This window comes from Pseudophryne corroboree, chromosome 2 (genome assembly GCF_028390025.1).
Source record: "Pseudophryne corroboree isolate aPseCor3 chromosome 2, aPseCor3.hap2, whole genome shotgun sequence".
Classification (NCBI taxonomy): domain Eukaryota; kingdom Metazoa; phylum Chordata; class Amphibia; order Anura; family Myobatrachidae; genus Pseudophryne; species Pseudophryne corroboree.
The window spans coordinates 904563394-904583402 of record NC_086445.1 but is presented as its reverse complement, the minus strand read 5'-3'; the positions used below and the strand labels follow the sequence as shown (position 1 = coordinate 904583402).

Below are 20009 nucleotides of genomic sequence, written 5' to 3'. Positions count from 1 at the left end.
GATTTTCTGACTCCAGCCGTCCTTGAAATAAATATTTTCAATGCCCTGACAACGTCCAGCAACTTGGAATCCTCCAAATCGCTAGTAGCCGCAGGCACCACAATAGGCTGGTTCAGGTGAAAAGCTGACACCACCTTAGGCAGAAAATGAGGACGCGTCCGCAGTTCTGCCCTGTCCGAATGGAAAATCAGATATGGGCTTTTATACGATAAAGCCGCCAATTCTGACACTCTCCTGGCTGAAGCCAGGGCCAGTAGCATGGTTACTTTCCATGTAAGATATTTCAAATCCGCCTATTTGAGTGGCTCAAACCAATGGGATTTGAGAAAATCCAAAACTACATTAAGGTCCCACGGAGCCACTGGGGGCACAACCGGGGGCTGTATATGTAGTACTCCTTTTACAAAAGTCTGGACTTCAGGAACTGAAGCCAATTCTTTCTGGAAGAAAATCGACAGGGCCGAAATTTGAACCTTAATGGACCCCAACTTGAGGCCCATAGACAATCCTGTTTGCAGGAAATGTAGGAATCGACCCAATTGAAATTCCTCCGTGGGGGCCTTCCTGGCCTCACACCACGCAACATATTTTCTCCAAATGCGGTGATAATGTTGTGCAGTCACCTCCTTCCTGGCTTTAACCAGTGTAGGAATGACCTCTTCTGGAATGCCTTTTTCCCTTAGAATTCGGCGTTCAACCGCCACGCCGTCAAACGCAGCCGCGGTAAGTCTTGGAATAGACACGGTCCCTGCTGAATCAGGTCCCGTCTTAGAGGTAGAGGCCACGGATTTTCCATGAGCATCTCCTGAAGTTCCGGGTACCAAGTTCTTCTTGGCCAATCCGGAGCCACGAGTATCGTTCTTACTCCCCTTTGCCGTATAATTCTCAGTACTTTGGGTATGAGAGGCAGAGGAGGAAACACATACACTGACTGGAACACCCACGGTGTTACCAGAGCGTCCACAGCTATTGCCTGAGGGTCTCTTGACCTGGCGCAATACCTGTCCAGTTTTTTGTTGAGGCGAGACGCCATCATATCCACCTTTGGTTTTTCCCAACGGTTCACAATCATGTGGAAGACTTCTGGATGAAGTCCCCACTCTCCCGGGTGTAGATCGTGTCTGCTGAGGAAGTCTGCTTCCCAGTTGTCCACTCCCGGAATGAACACTGCTGACAGTGCTATCACATGATCTTCCGCCCAGCGAAGAATCCTTGCAGCTTCTGCCATTGCTCTCCTGCTTCTTGTGCCGCCCTGTCTGTTTACGTGGGCGACTGCCGTGATGTTGTCCGACTGGATCAACACCGGCTGACCCTGAAGCAGGGGTTTTGCCAGGCTTAGAGCATTGTAAATCGCTCTTAGCTCCAGTATATTTATGTGAAGAGACATCTCCAGGCTTGACCATACTCCCTGGAAGTTTCTTCCCTGTGTGACCGCTCCCCAGCCTCTCAGACTGGCATCCGTGGTCACCAGGACCCAGTCCTGTATGCCGAATCTGCGGCCTTCTAACAGATGAGCACTCTGCAACCACCACAGAAGAGACACCCTTGTCCGTGGCGATAAGGTTATCCGCTGATGCATCTGCAGATGCGATCCGGACCATTTGTCCAGCAGATCCCACTGAAAAGTTTGTGCGTGGAATCTGCCGAATGGGATTGCTTCGTAAGAAGCCACCATCTTTCCCAGGACTCTTGTGCATTGATGCACAGACACTTTTCCTGGTTTTAGGAGGTTCCTGACAAGTTCGGATAACTCCTTGGCTTTCTCCTCCGGAAGAAACACCTTTTTCTGAACCGTGTCCAGAATCATTCCCAGGAACAGCAGACGTGTTGTCGGGGTCAACTGAGATTTTGGAAAATTCAGAATCCACCCGTGTTGTTGCAGCACTACTTGGGTTAGTGCTACTCCGTCCTCCAGCTGTTCTCTGGACCTTGCCCTTATCAGGAGATCGTCCAAGTAAGGGATAATTAATACGCCTCTTCTTCGCAGAAGAATCATCATTTCGGCCATTACCTTGGTAAAGACCCGAGGTGCCGTGGACAATCCAAACGGCAGCGTCTGAAACTGATAATGACAGTTTTGCACCACGAACCTGAGGTACCCTTGATGTGAAGGGCAAATTGGGACATGCAGGTAAGCATCTTTTATGTCCAGGGACACCATAAAGTCCCCTTCTTCCAGATTCGCTATCACTGCTCTGAGTGATTCCATCTTGAACTTGAATTTTTGTATGTACAGGTTCAAAGATTTCAGATTTAGAATAGGTCTTACCGAGCCGTCCGGCTTCGGTACCACAAATAGCGTGGAGTAATACCCCTTTTCCTGTTGTAGGAGGGGTACCTTGACTATCACCTGCTGAGAAAACAGCTTGTGAATGGCTTCCAATACCGTCGCCCTGTCTGAGGGAGACGTTGGCAAAGCAGACTTTAGGAACCGGCGAGGGGGAGACTTCTCGAATTCCAACCTGTAACCCTGAGATACTACCTGCAGGATCCAGGGGTCCACCTGTGAGCAAGCCCATTGCGCGCTGAAATTCTTGAGTCGACCCCCCACCGTTCCTGAGTCCGCTTGTAAAGCCCCAGCGTCATGCTGAGGGCTTTGCAGAACCCGCGGAGGGCTTCTGTTCCTGGGAAGGAGCTGCTTGCTGCCCTCTCTTACCCTTTCCTCTGCCTCGGGGCAGATATGACTGTCCTTTTGCCCGCTTCTTATAGGACCGAAAGGACTGCGGCTGAAAAGACGGTGTCTTTTTCTGTTGGGAGGGGTCTGAGGTAAAAAGGTGGATTTCCCGGCAGTTGCCGTGGCCACCAAATCCGATAGACCGACGCCAAATAATTCCTCCCCTTTATACGGCAATACTTCCATATGCCGTTTGGAATCCGCATCACCTGACCACTGTCGTGTCCATAAACTTCTTCTGGCAGATATGGACATCGCACTTACTCTCGATGCCAGAGTGCAAATATCCCTCTGAGCATCTCGCATATAAAGAAAAGCATCCTTTAATTGCTCTAAAGTCTGTAAAATACTGTCCCTATCCAGGGTATCAATATTTTCAGTCAGGGAATCCGACCAGACCACCCCAGCACTGCACATCCAGGCTGAGGCGATGGCTGGTCGCAGTATAACACCAGTATGTGTGTATATACTTTTTAGGGTAGTTTCCAGCCTCCTATCAGCTGGATCCTTGAGGGCGGCCGTATCAGGAGACGGTAACGCCACTTGTTTTGATAAGCGTGTGAGCGCCTTATCCACCTTAGGGGGTGTTTCCCAGCGCGCCCTAACCTCTGGCGGGAAAGGGTATAATGCCAATAACTTTTTTGAAATTAGCACTTTTCTATCTGGGTTAACCCACTCTTCATCACATACATCATTCAATTCCTCTGATTCAGGAAAAACTACAGGTAGTTTTTTCACCCCCCACATAATACCCCTTTTTGTGGTACTTGTAGTATCAGAGATATGCAAAGCCTCCTTCATTGCCGTGATCATATAACGTGTGGCCCTACTGGAAAATACGTTTGTTTCTTCACCGTCGACACTAGATTCAGTGTCCGTGTCTGGGTCTGTGTCGACCGACTGAGGTAAAGGGCGTTTTACAGCCCCTGACGGTGTCTGAGACGCCTGGGCAGGTACTAACTGGTTTTCCGGCCGTCTCATGTCGTCAACTGATTTTTGTAATGTGCTGACATTATCACGTAATTCCATAAACAAAGCCATCCATTCCGGTGTCGACTCCCTGGGGGGTGACATCACCATTACCGGCAATTGCTCTGCCTCCACACCAACATCGTCCTCATACATGTCGACACACACGTACCGACACACAGCAGACACACAGGGAATGCTCTATAGAAGACAGGACCCCACTAGCCCTTTGGGGAGACAGAGGGAGAGTTTGCCAGCACACAAGCAAGCGCTATAATATATATGGGAACAACCCTATATAAGTGTTGTATCCTTATAGCAGCTTAAATATAGTAATATCGCCAAAAAAAGTGCCCCCCCTCTCTGTTTTACCCTGTTTCTGTAGTGCAGTGCAGGGGAGAGTCCTGGGAGCCTTCCTCACAGCGGAGCTGAGCAGGAAAATGGCGCTGTGTGCTGAGGAGAATATGCCCCGCCCCCTATTTCGGCGGGCTCTTCTCCGGAGTTTGTGAGATCTGGCAGGGGTTAAATACATCCATATAGCCTCAAAGGCTATATGTGATGTATTTTTTTAGCCATAAAAAGGTATTATACATTGCTGCCCAGGGCGCCCCCCCAGCGCCCTGCACCCTCCGTGACCGCTGTGTGAAGTGTGCTGACAACAATGGCGCACAGCTGCAGTGCTGTGCGCTACCTCAGGAAGACTGAAAAGTCTTCTGCCGCCTGCTTCTGGACCTCTTCCATCTTTGGCATCTGCAAGGGGGGTCGGCGGCGCGGCTCCGGGACCGGACTCCATGGCTGGGCCTGTGTTCGATCCCTCTGGAGCTAATGGTGTCCAGTAGCCTAAGAAGCCAATCCATCCTGCACGCAGGTGAGTTGACTTCTCTCCCCTAAGTCCCTCGATGCAGTGAGCCTGTTGCCAGCAGGACTCACTGAAAATAAAAAACCTAAAAACTTTTTCTAAGCAGCTCTTTAGGAGAGCCACCTAGATTGCACCCTGCTCGGACGGGCACAAAAACCTAACTGGGGCTTGGAGGAGGGTCATAGGGGGAGGAGCCAGTGCACACCACCTGATCCTAAAGCTTTATTTTTGTGCCCTGTCTCCTGCGGAGCCGCTGATCCCCATGGTCCTGACGGAGTCCCCAGCATCCACTAGGACGTTAGAGAAAAAATAAATAAATTCACCATTATTGCAATAATCGAGCTGAGGTCAATTATTGCACTTTTTTTTTTTTTTAAATCATTCTGATGAAGCAGGCAGCTGACGTGAAATGCATCACATTTTATACATTTTTTGATAGCTGATAATTCCTTATTGTAATCCAGATACAATGACGAAATCGACAATTACTGATTACAATCCCTATCGTATAAAATTAAGAGCTCCTGCATGGGCCTCTTTTCTACATGGTAAATGAAGATGTATTTTCTTATGTACAAGATAAGCCACAAACATCATACAAATACCATGTTAGAGGAGGTAGACACCATTCCCAATTTTCAGACAGATGCTGAGAATTCCATGAAGTAACTAGTAGAAATATTAATAGCATCAGTTGCAAAATAGTTAATAGTCATTTGTAATGTCAGAAACTCTGGGAAAAAGAATGTAGAAAAAATTACATACATACATACATACAAACATACATACATGCCTTGCATAGTAAAATACATAGAATTGCAAGAAATTACAGACTCAAATGATAAAATTGCTGTTTGGACCACTGAAAGAATGACAAATCACCAAATGACTGTGTTTGTATAAAAGATATTTACTTCAATTATCACACCTAGGGTGCTAGTGAATAATAATAATACATTGTGTGAGATTCATACAGTGATATTGCTTCTCCATATCATATAGGGACCGTTGTACAGTGCTGAGAACAAACATTATTATGGCTACCCAAACAATGACAGAACAATGCCTGCTGACGGGACCTCTATTCCCACTGTCGCCAGCCATGAAACTTGTACTATATGTTTGAACAAATACCGATAAAGAAAAAGCTACAAAAAAAGGAGTCACAGCAACACAACATGGGCTGCTCAAAGCTACGTGTACAAAAATTACACTTTTTTTGGTCAGTTGGGTCTCTCGTGAGGATTTTTGTTTTTTTGTGTTTTTAAATCTGTGATTGTGAATAACAAACAAGCTCTAAAAACATCTAAGACTTAATGCAATACAGCAAAAACAAAAAATAAAAATAAAAAATATATATATTTATATATAGAATACTGCTAAAATGTCAGACACCACAATACACTGGGGGAACTGAGCTTATTCAAATGTTCTCAAGAAATAAGGATAAAAAAAAGACAAGTACATCACTTCTGAGTTCAACTTGTGCTGTGTTAGTAGTCAGGGCATTCATCAGCTGCACCCATCTTCATGGCAAGTAGTTATTGCACAATATAAAGAGTTAGTTTTATAGTAAAGAAATAGGGATATGAAGAAATTTTATTTTATCTCGTTTTTACAGGTGAATCTTGCCTTTGGATATAAGCCCATATGTCCGTCCACATAAAACTGCATTTGTAGAAGACTGATTACAGAAAATATGAAGGGAACGAAAAACAATAAAAAAAATAAATATTGCTGACTATTGTCAAGGGGCTATTATTCATATTTTGCCAACAAAAAGCAGATCTCAATGTAAAAGTAGAAATCAGCTGAAATGAATTACATGGTGATTAGGTTGACACAAATGAATGTATGTGGTGAACCAGCGTTTACATTTTATGTGTTTTGTTTATTTTCAATTACACAACCTTCCAGTTCTGCTTCCTTATTAACCTGAACCTGTCACCTACACACAGACGGCCATTTTGTGGGCTTAAGAAATATTCATGAGAATGCAGCATATCAATTAATCAGAAACCAGATCTATCATGGAGGCAAACACAAGTGCCTCAGGTACTGGCACTGGGCCCTAAGTGCTTTATGCCTTCATAGTTCAAATTAATAAGACAGGCTACATTCTAATTAATACTGGTTCAGGCCCAAAATGGCTGCTCCCCATTGGATGCAGCAGACAAAAACATTTTAAGATTCTGAGGAGGACTCCAAAAGCATAGTATGCAGTAAATGTTCAGTTCAGTCTCAGTAGATATTGTTTCGGTAACAATGTAATAAGGTTAACTCTTTACATAACAATAGACAAAAATGGAATTTTGAAAAAGAACATACAATATTTTGTGAAATCTCTTGAACATGTGGAAGTACAGAAAACAAAGTGCTATTTACCAATTGATACTCCATAGAACAGAATATACGTATATATTGTTTTGTGTAAAGAACAAGACTCTTACAACTAGAATGATACACATTTGGTATATTCCAGTTTCCTGCATTATGACCAATCCAATGCTTTTTTAATTACAATATATTCTGAATAAATAACTTTTTTTTGAGGCTCTAAGAGACATGAGACAAGAAATAAAAAAATAAAAAAATCCAGAAACTACTTTTCTCTTGGAAAGAAAAAAATGTAGGATAACCGTTTTGTTGTATCATAACACTTAAATTATTAATCAAAGCTTCTAAAATATTTATAACAAAATCATCAAATGCTGTGGACTGCAAATAAAGAAAAAAAAAATCAGAGATATTGTAAAAAAAATTCTATTGTATCAGGTAGATTGTTAATCTCAGTAGGTACTCAATGGGCAATAATACAGGACAGCTTTCTCACCAAAGACTGTTCTTACATACTATTTAACCTTCCTAGGATGTTTGGGTCTTTTTTGACCCATATCAAATTACACCTTAGGCGTATGCTCCATTGCAACACCCTAGGAAGGTTAAGAATATTTGTTGACAAATAATTATGCATGAAAAAATGTTTATTATATATATATTTTTTTGTTTACGAATACAAAGGAATTAAAATGTGATATCATGGCAAAAGCCAAAATAGATGCTCTTATTTTTATATATATGGTTGCTCTTTATTTGCAGAGATAAATAATATTTTTATCTGGTCTGTTGACGATGTTTATGGTACTTATATTTTCAATGATCTGATCTACAGATGGAGCCATGCTCATCTTTGCTTCTCTGCTGTGCCTAGGTACACCATGGTTTATTAGCATAATCCCTTCATCTATTGTTCTCAGCTGCGATACAATAGAGTTGATCACTCGCTGGCTAGTTTTAGCAGCCGTGCAAACGCTATGCCGCCGCCCACTGGGAGTGTATGTTAGCTTAGCAGAAGTGCAAACAGTTGTATCGCAGAGCGGCTACACAATTTTTTTGGTGTAGTTTCAGTGTAGCTCAAAACCTACTCAGCGATTGTGATCACTTCAGACTATTCAGTTCCGGATTTGACGTCACAAACCCACTTAGCGTTTGCCCAGCCATGCCTGCGTTTTTCCTGGCATGCCTGCGTTTTCCCACACACTCTCTGAAAACGGTCAGTTGCCAACCAGAAATGCCCTCTTCATGTCAATCACTCTGCGGCAAGCAGTGCGACTGAAATGCATCGTGCAAAGACCTAGACCCTGTGCAAAACTACATTGTTCGTTGTGCCCATACGTTGCGCGTGCGCATTGCGCCGCATGCGCAAAACTGCCGCTTTTTAGCCTGATCGCTGCGCTGTGAACAAATTCAGCTAGCGATCAACTCTGAATGACCACCCAAGTCATTACAGCAAGGGATTAAGTCCGACTGCCCTGGCTCAGTTGATCCTATTATAGGCAAAGATGAAGAGAGCTCCATCTATAATAGAACTTTAGAAAAAAATAGTTACTGATTACAATAATTTCATAAGCTTACCCGTGCAAGATATTAGCAGAAATGCATGAACCAAGCATTATTCCTGCAGCCAAGGACAGATTTGAGAATAACCTGTCTAGAGTATGTGACTTCTAGTAATAAAATGTAGTAATGAAATAATAAAAATGTATGCATTAATGCATAGTTGCTGGCAGTGCAGGGGAAAGGGGGGCGGTGCTTGTGTCAGCGTGGTCCAGCACCCACTATACAATGTTGCAATTACTACCATTGTGAAGTAGGGGGTGATGCCACAATGGCAAAAATCAAAACAAACGGCAGCCCAGTCCTCCCACTTTACACAGGATGTTGGTAGGTGTGTGTGGGCAGGCAGTCTCCGGGAGACTTCTCCCACTTTTCTAGACGACCGGAAGAGCAACCTGAGGATTGGGATTCTCCCGAACGTTCCATGTTACTAGGCAAATGTGCATTTAATGACATGTTCTGTGTCTTGGGGGTTTGTGATAGGCCATCACTTTAAGCTTTATGTATTATAGACAAGGTTATATTTACACATACACAATATATATATATATATATATATATATATAAATGAATATGAAACAAGCTCATTCTCGTAGTCTTATTCACTATTTGCAGTCAAATTGGAAGAGTTATAGAATTTCCATGAGCGCATTTAAAGTGAACCACAAGTCATTGGCAAAATAGTCTATATGTAGTTAGTTCCACTTTACCTGGCAATGCCTGCCTCATTCAGGAGAGTTTGCTCTTGCTCCTGTAGGCAGTCTTTTTGGTGGACCGCATACTACCTGTATGACAAAATGCAGCTTCTGTACAAAGGTGTAGACATTGGATATTTGCCACCATGTGGGGTGTTCTACCAGGTCATATCAGACGGGCAGTGTGTAGTCTACTGCCTGCTGACAGGTGCAAGCACAGACTCTTTTTCTGAGTAAAGGCAGATGTAATTCAATTAATATTATAAATTTATAGTTAACTAACCATTAACTCACTGTATTATAGATGAACACTAATGTTTCTGATGGCTCAAGGCTGACAGTAGCTTGCCCGGTGTATTCTATTCCTGTTTTCCTCAGTGCCAGGGTTTAACACAGCAAAAAACACCATTAATTAAATTAAACTTATATGACCTTTGGGAACACCTAGTGGATGCTCAGTTTGTGATCAACATGCTGCCTCCAAGAATTTTCTTTATTTTTTATTGTGCACTCCAATATTATTAAAAAAGATAACACATTTTAGGAACTCTTTAGCTTATCACTCTGGTTTAATTACTTTTCTGGGCTACTTACTAACCTTCTATTTTTGAGCGCACCGATACCAGGCGGCAGTGTACATTAAAATTGGACTGTATGTAGCACACATTGCCTTGCATAAATGTAACAGCAGTACTGTATTGATCATAGATTTAGTGTTCAGATCAATCAATTCTGAACCATAAGCTCCAAAGGGACAATCGTTTTTTAAGTCCCTAACATACTGAATATAATGTTAATTAGAATACATAAAAGCATGCATCTAAAATCATATGTTAAATTTGTTGTTTCACAAGCCATTCAGCTTAAAGTATCTACAGTATCACTCTGGATTATTTCAAGTACTACCCATGACAGGGGGTGAAACAGTTACGGAACACAGGTATGTTGAAGAACAGAGCAGGGTCTGTGGATGGATTACAGGCTCTTCCAGGCCTTCCTAAAATTTTTGCAAGGGGGCCAAGTGATGAAGCCCCCCCCCCCCTCCCCAACTCATATAAACAATTAGTGTACAATTTAATATTATTATGTTTCCTGAGCAAACAACAAAGCAATAAAAAATGCTGATCTGATTAATTTGTAACTATAGAAGGATCATGTAATGTCGGAACATTTCCTTCAAATAAATATTTTAAGTTCATGTGTAATTTAAATACAATTCTTATAAAGAATGGTACAGAGCAAATTCTCTGGCACTATATAGATTCTTTTATTATGAGAGATAATTAGAGCTAATTAGGACTTAGCAATGGAAAAGAGTTGGGAGGGCATCACTATGGTTACTATATAACCGCAAATGTGAATTTAGGTAACAAAAAGGACTAGTAAATGGAAAAAGATAGCATATATAATACTGCCAATACTATAGAAAGGTAGCTACAGCAGTGGCGTCAATATAGGGGTGCAGGCCGCAACCAGGCGTAACCCTCGGAGGGGGTGATACCAAAATGCCAGCTCCTCCACATAACCAGAATAGCAGGGTATGCCAGAAAACTTGGTGTAAAAATTGTTATATTCACAATTTAAAAAAAAAAATGAATTAAAAGTTAATTTTTTAATCATGTAAAAAATTCATAATTTTATAAGTGTGCCCCAGAAAAGTCATTGTAGTCCCCTTTTTTCCTTTTTTTGCATTCTCTTGTGAAAAAAACAACCCTTTTGTGTTGAGCTCCTCCACAGTAGCAGGAGCCAGGCTGCTGCAATGTGACATTCTCCTGCAGCACCCCGCTCCTATCATAGGGGAGAAGCCGACAGTGCAGACACTGGTCTCCGGGGATGCTGGGCACCCTCCTGGACTTACGTTATCAGGATTCAACGTGATGCCAAGCCCTTTCATGCTGGGCCTTGTCCCTTTTTCAGTCACGCGGGGTGGGGGTGGGGGGGTGGATACAGAGTGCGTACTGGGTGTCACCAGACCCGATTACGTCTTTGTGCTATAGGACTTGGATATTATATGGAGGTGTGTTGTCCTCAATGATTTTGCCATTAAACCTTTTCAAATTGGATGAAAGGCCTGATCTGATCATGAAGTACAAATAACTTCTTGCATTTGCATGTAAATTGCTGCCTCTATCATGTGAGCTGCTAGTCAGGGTTGGCCTTGTGAAAACATTTGGTGTGCCCGGAGTAGAAAATCCTCCATTAGAATTATGTTTCACGGGGAATTTAGAAATCTTTTGAGCTACAATTTGCAAACTTGTGCTATCGTAGCAAATACATAAACTATGAAAAAATAAATAATAACAGAAACACCAACCTTGCAATTTGCAGTGATTTTCAGCGAATAATGTAATGAACTCATTTCACCTTAAAAAACTAAGGTGTAATTAATGACATTCCCCACATCTCACTGTATACTGCAACATATATTTCTATTTGTTATATGTAACATTATGTTTTATTGCCAATTTGGAACTACCAAGTGAGGTTTTGAACTACCATTATGTTAACAGAAAATATATTTACATTTATGCGCAATAGAGATAACATAGCTAGATTTTAACTCTCAGGGATTGTTTTGATTTTATACTTAGTGTATATTTAATCCTATGATTAATAAAGTATGAGCTGTTTGTGACATGAAAGAGGTATATACAAAAAAGAACATATGGTATCTGCTACATACTGAATGCCCTTCGCTAGCTTGGCTACAGTTGGTCCACAAAGTTCTATAAATAAATCTTTTTACAATAAAGGAAAGTTTAATCCACAAATATACTGTATGAGCAAGCCACAAATTTATGTTTCAATCTTGAAATGTTTGCACAGGTACCATGAAATGATGATTATGCTCTTCTCTATAGGGCACTGTTTATATCTGCATATGTCAGCCTAATAGAAAAGCCTTTTTTTTTTTACAGCTAGTAACACTGGGTTGCAGAAGCAGTTTAACCAAAATGAGCTTTGTTACTGTTCATAAATGCTCTCAATCATTTAGTAACAGATGACTCTCTTCCTTAATTGATCCCCTAATTCCCTCTTAATTACCCTAAATATTCATCTCTGAAAGTTAACTAACAACAGTGCAGATTTTACTGCAAACAATAGGAGGCATAACACTGAGATACCCAAGTGGATCATAGCATGATCAAGCGGTCTACCCTTAACTAACAAAAATGTGGCATCTGGAAGAGAATCGGGTGATCCAGACACCTGTGTGCAGAAGATAAAGGACTAGTCTGGTTTGCCACCACTTCTAGTAGTAGAGGCACACTTGCCTAATATCTTGATTGAAGTGGGTGGCTCCAGGCAGCTTGATGCAGCAATTGCAGTGCCACACCCCCTGAACTGCCTACCCGGCTGACCTTACCGTGTGGGTGGTGTGTGGGGGGTGCAGGAGCCATATACTCAGCACATGTGAGTAAAGTATTCAAGTGACAATACCTTGAATAGATTTAGTGACAAGGAGCCAAGATTTAACATACTGGAAGAAATATATGAATTCCCTTATAAATACAGCATATTCAAAAATGAATGGTGATGAATGGAGGTGGACCACAAGATAAAAGAGTAACTTCAATATTTTTTTTTTACTTGTCTGGTTTTGCCTCTTAGAGCCTCTTTTACTTATTTGTTTTTCTGTATTGTTCTTCAAGAAATTGATCAGTCTTAAAGCCTGAAGTGCTACTGCATCTTACCAATGCGTGTAAAGAGCATTTTTTCTCTAACGACAAGAAATGTGGTTCTACACATTGAAACTTTTCTACTAAATAATACAAGCTCATTGAGGTTTAGCATAGGGAGTAAAGTTTTAAAACAACACTTCCCATCCCCTATAAGAGGAAGGGATTAAAAAAAAAATAATTCAACAAAAATGTAATATTAAAAAGTAAGTAACGAATGCACCAAATAACATCAAAAGATGCTGACCTAAGACACAATGTTTCAATGATACACGATAAGATCAAAGAAAAAAAAAAATCTTTAAAATCAGTAATATACAGTATGACAACTACATCTTGTAAATTATACCCAATACTGCCGGCAGTCTATCCCTCTAAAGAATATTTTGCCCCCGTTTCATCCCTTCCTAACAATCAGATAATAAAATACAGCACCTATAAATAAGCAAAAAAAATATATATATACTGAAATTATCTATTGTTAGTTTTTAAGATATGGCGATAAAGGAGCCTAATTCAGCAAATCTTGTAGAAGCCATAGCAGATAAACCAGCTTATTGAAAAAAGGTGGCAGTAATGCACTCTATGTGTGCACAAGTACATAAGAAAATACACAGACTTATAAAATTGCATACACGGGTAATCCCACACGTCTCTGTTTTCTCTCACACACATATTGACAGCAAGGAGGAGCAGGATACAAATTGGAATGGGTTGTATTTTTTAACAAGAACTGACGGTTGTAGAAAAGATTGCTCAAGAGCCACAAATGCAATTTTGCTAAATGATCATTTTGGTTTTAGGTTTTATCTATTTACATTGTACTATATCAGAGTTAAGAGGTTTGCTTTGTTTTTTCATTTGATTTTCTTTCTTTTTTTACATAAAAAGTTTGATTAGATTGCATTTAAAATGTCTATTTTATATGCATCCTGCTGGCAGCATATTTGGTAATAATTAAACTTATTAAACAAAGTCAGCTGTTGTCCGTTTAAATAAATCAATAAAATATAGTTTTCTATGTAGGGAATACTGTAAGGATGTTTTAGTAGCCCACAGATCATCTAAACCAGAACAGGTCATCCATTCCAACTTGTACCCTTTCGCCCTCCCAAAATATGAGGTCTGATCAGCGTGCTCTGTGGTTAGAGGTTAAAAAGCAGATTATAAAATACCTAAATTCAGATTTTTTTTTTGTCCTGATTTGGCCTAAAATGGAGTGTAATAAACAAACTCTGGTCTGGAAAAGACCAGAATTAGTTAAAGCTATGAAACAATGTGCACTGGATATAGATTTTCACTACCAAGGAAACACTACGTCAGCTACCACAAATTAAAATATTTTCCTGATGTGACTTGAGTTAGAAAATAAGTGGAGTTGGTGTATTTGTTTCATTTCAAAGTTCCGAGTAGGTTTTATTTTTTCCTTCTTGAAAATAGCGTTCCAAACTATTGTGTTTAGAGTCAGATGACTGTGCAATCTCTTTGTGGCAACTGAAACAGCTACTAAAAATTAAAACCAAAATAATAAAAAAGGACAACCTTTTTTTTCCTGAAAAATCTCCTCCTTTTCCTGGTATAAGAAGATCATAGTGTATTATCGCTCTGCGGCCATTACATGGCAGATAAAAAGCCCCATTACTTTAGTGGGTTCAATCTCTTTTTTTTCACTATTTTTTTTAAAAGATTCTTTTTTTGTACTTATTTAAGCCCACGCTAAAAAAAGTTGGGCACAAGGCAAAGCTGTAAGAGTTATTCCAGAAACTGTGAAAATCACTCGGGCAATAGTAAAAACACTTCAGGGTACAAAAAAGCTTGACTACATATTTCAGTTTTCGTCCTCGAAAACACAACATAAAATTGGGCTTAATGCTCCTTTTGTATTCTATATGCACCTTGGCCTATGGCGTTTTTGCCCTGTGGCCTGCAGGGCGATAAGTGCGCAATACGATATAACCAGTGAAAGGTCCAGTTTAGTTTCCCCAGTTTGCTGGAACCAGGGTTAATTTAATCTCAAAATTCCCATTCGATGGGTTCTTCTCGGCTAGCAGCCTTCTCTAAACGATGAATTATGCTGTTCAAGTTTGCGGCTTTCTTTTTCCTCAAGGTGTTGTCCCGTGTGTTTTTGGAACTTGCCGTCTCAGAAAAGTTGAATAAGCTCTGAATAGAGTTTCCTTTCTGTGAACTTGTACTTGGCACGCTGGACAGTTTCTCAGAATCTTCTTTAGACTTGTTGAAACTCTCCTTTGTGGGGACCAAGCTTGAGGCAGCTGAGGTAGAGGCATGCTTTTCAGTAGCAGATTTCGGTGTTGTTTCTGAGCTCTCTCTCGAACACCGAGATCCAGGAAGAGAAGTCCGACTCTGCAGCTTTATTTGGCCTTCTTCATCCTTGTCAACTGGGCTGTCTACTTTTGACCGGGTGTTGTCTGTTTTCTCAGTAGACCTGACATCTTCACCCTCTTCAAAAGCTGAATCAGTCTGTCCTCCCTGAGACTTTGTGTTGTCACTGTTGAAGTCATCTCCTTCAAGGACATCATGTTTCCCATCCGTTGTGCTTTCCATGTCTACACCATCACAGCTATCTCCCTCTGAACTGTGGGCCGCTCTGCTGCTTGTAGCTGATGGAGAATCACTAGAACCGATCTGTCCATGGCTACCTGCTTGAATTTCTTCAATGAACAGTTCTCTGCGTATACGAGACCTATGGAAACAAGAGGACATTTTTATAAACTACAACATAGGCATCAATTTACCTGCATCCAGACAAAACATTGTACAGAAGCTAGAATGCTACAATCATCATCAATTTATTTAGACACAGACAGTAATTAAGAGCACTTAATGACAGACAGACTTGCAAAGTGCTCTAGTGTGATTGTATGGCTAAATAAGAAATATAAAGCATGGCAAAAAATAGGAATTTAGGGGCTGATTCAGACCTGATCGGTGATGTGCGTTTTTGCACAGCAGCGATCAGGTCTGAACTGCGCATGCGCATGGCAGACAGCCGACTGCTGTCGTAGCCCAGCCTGATTGATAGGCAGAGGTAGTCGCTGGGCGGGCCGGCGTTTAGCTGGCATTTAGGGGTCGCAGTTGTGGGGGCGGGCCGCGGTGGCTGCGTGACGTCACACGCAGCCGTTGTGACCCCAGCATCGACGAGTAGCTCCCTACCAGCGCGCAGGAGCTGCGCTGGCTGGGAGCTACTCCCGAAGTACAAAAGCATTGCCGCTGTGCGATGCTTTTGTACTTGTGCGACGGGGCAGGGACTGACATGCGGGGCGGGCTAGCCCTGTACTGGGTGTCCCCCCACATGTCAGTATGACTGATCGTAGATCTGCTAAATTTAGCACATCTACGATCAGGTCTGAATTAGCCCTTTAATACCTACAGGTAAATTCTTTTCTTGTAGTCCGTAGTGTATACTGGGGAATTCTAGATTACAATGGGGGGTATAGATCTGGTCCACTGGAGCCTGGCACTTTAAACTAATAGTGTGTGCTGGCTGCTCCCCTCTATGCCCCTCCCAGAAGACTAAGTCTAGGAAACTGTGCCCGAGGAGACGGACATACTTTGAGAGGATATAACACACAAAGCAGTGAGGTAACAAACCAACACACAACAATAAGATAGCAGAGCTAACCAAAACAGAGGAAAGCAACGCTAACTATAGAAGGGTAGCAACGCTAATCAAACATGGAACAGGAAAAACAACAGCAAACCCAACCATAACAATTACAAACAGGTAACCACGAAAACGAAGCACAGAGGCTGGCACCCAGTATCTACTATGGACTACGAGAAAAGGAATTACCGGCAGGTATTAAATTCCTATTTTCTCTTATGTCCTAGTGGATACTGGGGAATTGTAGATTACCATAGGGACGTCCAAAAACTCCCAGAACGGGTGGGAGAGTGCCGAGACCCTTGTAAAACCACCTGATCGAACTATAATGTCATCTTTGGCCAAGGTGTCAAACCTATAGAACTTAACAAAGGTGTTCACACCAGACCAAGTTGCTGCCCGGCACAACTGTAAGGCCGAGACACCCCGGGCAGCCGCCCAGGAATAACCCATGGACCTCGTGGAGTGGGCCTGAACAGAACTCGGCATCAGCAGAGCCGCCGAAGTATAGGCTTGTTGGATAGTCAATTTGAGCCAATGAGCAATGGACTGCTTGGAGGCAGGACGACCAATTTTTGAAGCATCATAAAGGATGAAAAGCGAGTCAGATTTCCTGCGATGAGCCGTCCTTTTGATGTAAAGCCACAAAGCCCGTACAACATCCAGGGACTTTGGAGCAACTGAAGTGTCTGATAAGACTGGAACCACAATAGGTTGATTCACATGAAAGGCCGATACCACTTTCAGCAAAAACTGTGGGCGAGTTCTAAGATCCGCCCTATGCTCGTGAAACACCAAGTAAGGGCTCTTACAGAACAGGGCCCCCAATTCTGACAAACGCCTAGCCGAAGCCAAGGCTAGTAACATAACAAACTTCCACGTCAGGTATTTTAAGTCAACCCTATGCAAGGGTTCAAACCAATCCAACTGGAGAATGTTCCTCTCACGGCCCCGTGGGACCTAAGGGTGGCTAAATGTGCAATACCCCCTTAAAAAAGGTCTGTACTTCAGGAAGTACCGCCAGTTGCTTCTGAAAGAAGATGGAGAGAGCCGAAATCTGAACCTTGATGGAGCCTAATCATAGGCCCTTATCCACTCCTGCTTGCAGGAACAGAAGAAATTGGCATAGACAAAATTTTCGACCCTCACACCAAGAAACATATTTCTTCCAAATACGGTGGTAATGTTTGGAGGTAACCACCTTACGGGCCTGAACCATAGTTGAAACCACCATGGAGGGAAGTCACTTACTGGTCAAAATTTCCCTCACACCTTCCAGGCCATCAAACGTAGCCGCTGTAAGTCTGCATAGACGAACGGTCCTTGTTGAAGAAGGTCCTTGAGAAGCAGTAAAGGCCAGTGGTCCTCCAACGACAGGGTCAGGAGGTCTGAATACCCGGCCCGTCGAGGCCAATCCAGGGCAATGAAAACGGCCTGAACCCTTTCCCATTTGAGTCTTTTGAGAACTCTTGGGATTAGAGGAATTGGAGGAAACAGGTAAACGAACGGGCGGCGGCGTCAGAGCGTCGACCGCCACCGCTTGCAGGTCCCTCATTCTGAAACAGTAACGACAGAGCTTCTTGTTGAGTTGAGAAGCCATCAGGTCTATCTGTGGACAGCCCCACCGGTGAACCAGTTGTTGAAACACCTGAGGGTTGAGGCACCAATCCCCCGGACGGAGGTCATGCCTACTGAGGAAGTCAACTTCCCAGTTGTCCACTCCTGAAATGTACACTGGGAGATGGCCCTTACGTTGGCTTCCAGCCAGAGAAGTATTCTTGACCCCTCTCGCATTGCGGTCCTGCTTCTGGTTCCTCCCTGTCAGTTGATGTATGCCACTGCCGTGGCATTGACCGCCTGCACCTGGATGGCCTGATTCCGAAGGAGGGATGAGGCCTGTATTAGAGCATTGTAAATTGCCCTGAGTTCCAGGATGCTGATTGGAAGAGCTGATTCCTGAAAGGACCACGTCCCCTGAAACTGCGCACCTTGAGTCACAACCCCGGAGGCTGGCATCCGTTGTCAACAGCGTCCATGACTGGATGTTGAAACTCCGACCCTTCACAAGATGGGGAAATTGTAGCCACCATAGTAGGGATGTCCGTGCTGGTGACAGGGCTGATGCATGTGCAGGTGAGACCCCGACAATTTGTTCAACAAATCCAGTTGAAACGGTCGCGCATGGAACCTGCCATACTGAATCGCCTCGTAGGAGGCCAAAATCTTGCCCAGCAAACGGATGCAAAGGTGAATTGGGACCACACGAGGTTTCAGCGCCAACCGGAACATAGACTGAATAGATGAGGCCTTGTCCATAGGAAGGTAAACCTTCTGAGACACCGTATCCAGGATCATCCCTAGGAACTGAATTTCTCTGAGATGGTTCCAAATTAGATTTTTGGAACTTGAGTTTCCAACCATGATCTGTAGGTACACAGGTAGTCAGGTCTATACTGTGCAGCAGCTGTTCCTGTGACACCGCCTTTATCAGGAGGAGATCGTCCTGGTACAGAATTATTTGGACACCCCTCATGCGGAGCTGCAGCATCATTTCTGCCATGACCTTTGTGAAAACCCTCAGGGCTGTGGAGAGACTGAAGAGTAATGCCTGAAATTGGAAATGTTGGTCCAGAATCGCGAACCTGAGGAATGCCTGGTGAGGGGGCCAAATTGGGAAGTACAGGTATGCGTCCTTTATCTCCAGGGACACCAGAAACTCCCCCTCATCCTGATTCACCATCACTGCTCTTAGGGATTCCATCTTGAATTTGAACACCCGAAGATACGGTTCAGAGAATTGAGGTTCAAGATAGGCTGTACCGAGCAGTCTGGCTTTGGAACCAAAAAAAGAGACTTGAGTAAAACCCCTTTGTGTGCTGTTGAGGAGGCACTGGAACAGTAACGTTTGTAGAAAGCAGTTTTTGCACTGCCTGCTGTAAAGAAACCCTTGCTTCCTGTGAAGCTGGAAAGACTGACTGGAAGAATCTGGTTGAAGGGAGTTCCTGGAATTCCAGACGGTATCCTTGGGATATGAGGTCCCTCACCCAAGGATCCCGGCAGGACTCTGCCCATATGTGGGCGAAGTGTTGAAGGCGAGAACCTACCTGAAAGTCGCCTTGCTGCTGGGGCCAACTGTCACGCGGAGGACTTCATGGAAAAGGATCCTGAGGTCTGGTCCGCAGGTCCAGCAGCTGCTGGTTTACGGGACTTACCCCGAGTTCCTCTAGCAGCCTTGGAGGCATTTCTGGCTTTGCCTCTGAATCTGGCCACCTGAAAGGACTGCAGGGAGGGTCCAGGATAGGGACGCCTGGAAGGTGGCAGAGCAGACGGCAGATCCGTAGATTTACCTGCACTTGCCCAAGATACCCACTTGTTCAGTTCTTCCCCAAACAAGGCATCACCTGTAAAAGGAAGGTTTTCAACCCTTTTTTGGAATCAGCATCTGCTGACTATTGATGTAGCCACAGGGCTCTATGAGCCGACACTGCCATAGCGGTAGTACGGCCGTTAATGATACTAAGTTCTTTAACAGCCTCACTCAAAGTTCGCAGCATCTTGGATGTGTTGTAGTTGCGTAACTATCTCTTCCTGAGGTAGTGTGAGCAACCCTTTC

At 43.0% G+C, this 20009-nt stretch overlaps 1 protein-coding gene across 4 annotated transcripts in view; it reads right to left on the bottom strand.

Moving 5' to 3' along the window:
• CUX1 (cut like homeobox 1) overlaps window positions 1-20009 on the bottom strand; it is a 622185-nt gene that overhangs the window by 107617 nt on the left and 494559 nt on the right. For 3 of the 4 annotated variants that reach the window (XM_063956056.1, XM_063956058.1, XM_063956057.1), the window contains one exon: window positions 5393-15475. The exons of the other annotated variant lie outside the window; for it this stretch is intronic. In XM_063956056.1, coding sequence (XP_063812126.1) covers window positions 14788-15475 — 688 coding nt within the window. In that variant the 3' untranslated portion in view covers window positions 5393-14787. Of the gene's footprint in view, window positions 1-5392; window positions 15476-20009 lie in introns of those variants that run through there. 4 annotated transcript variants of the gene reach the window in all.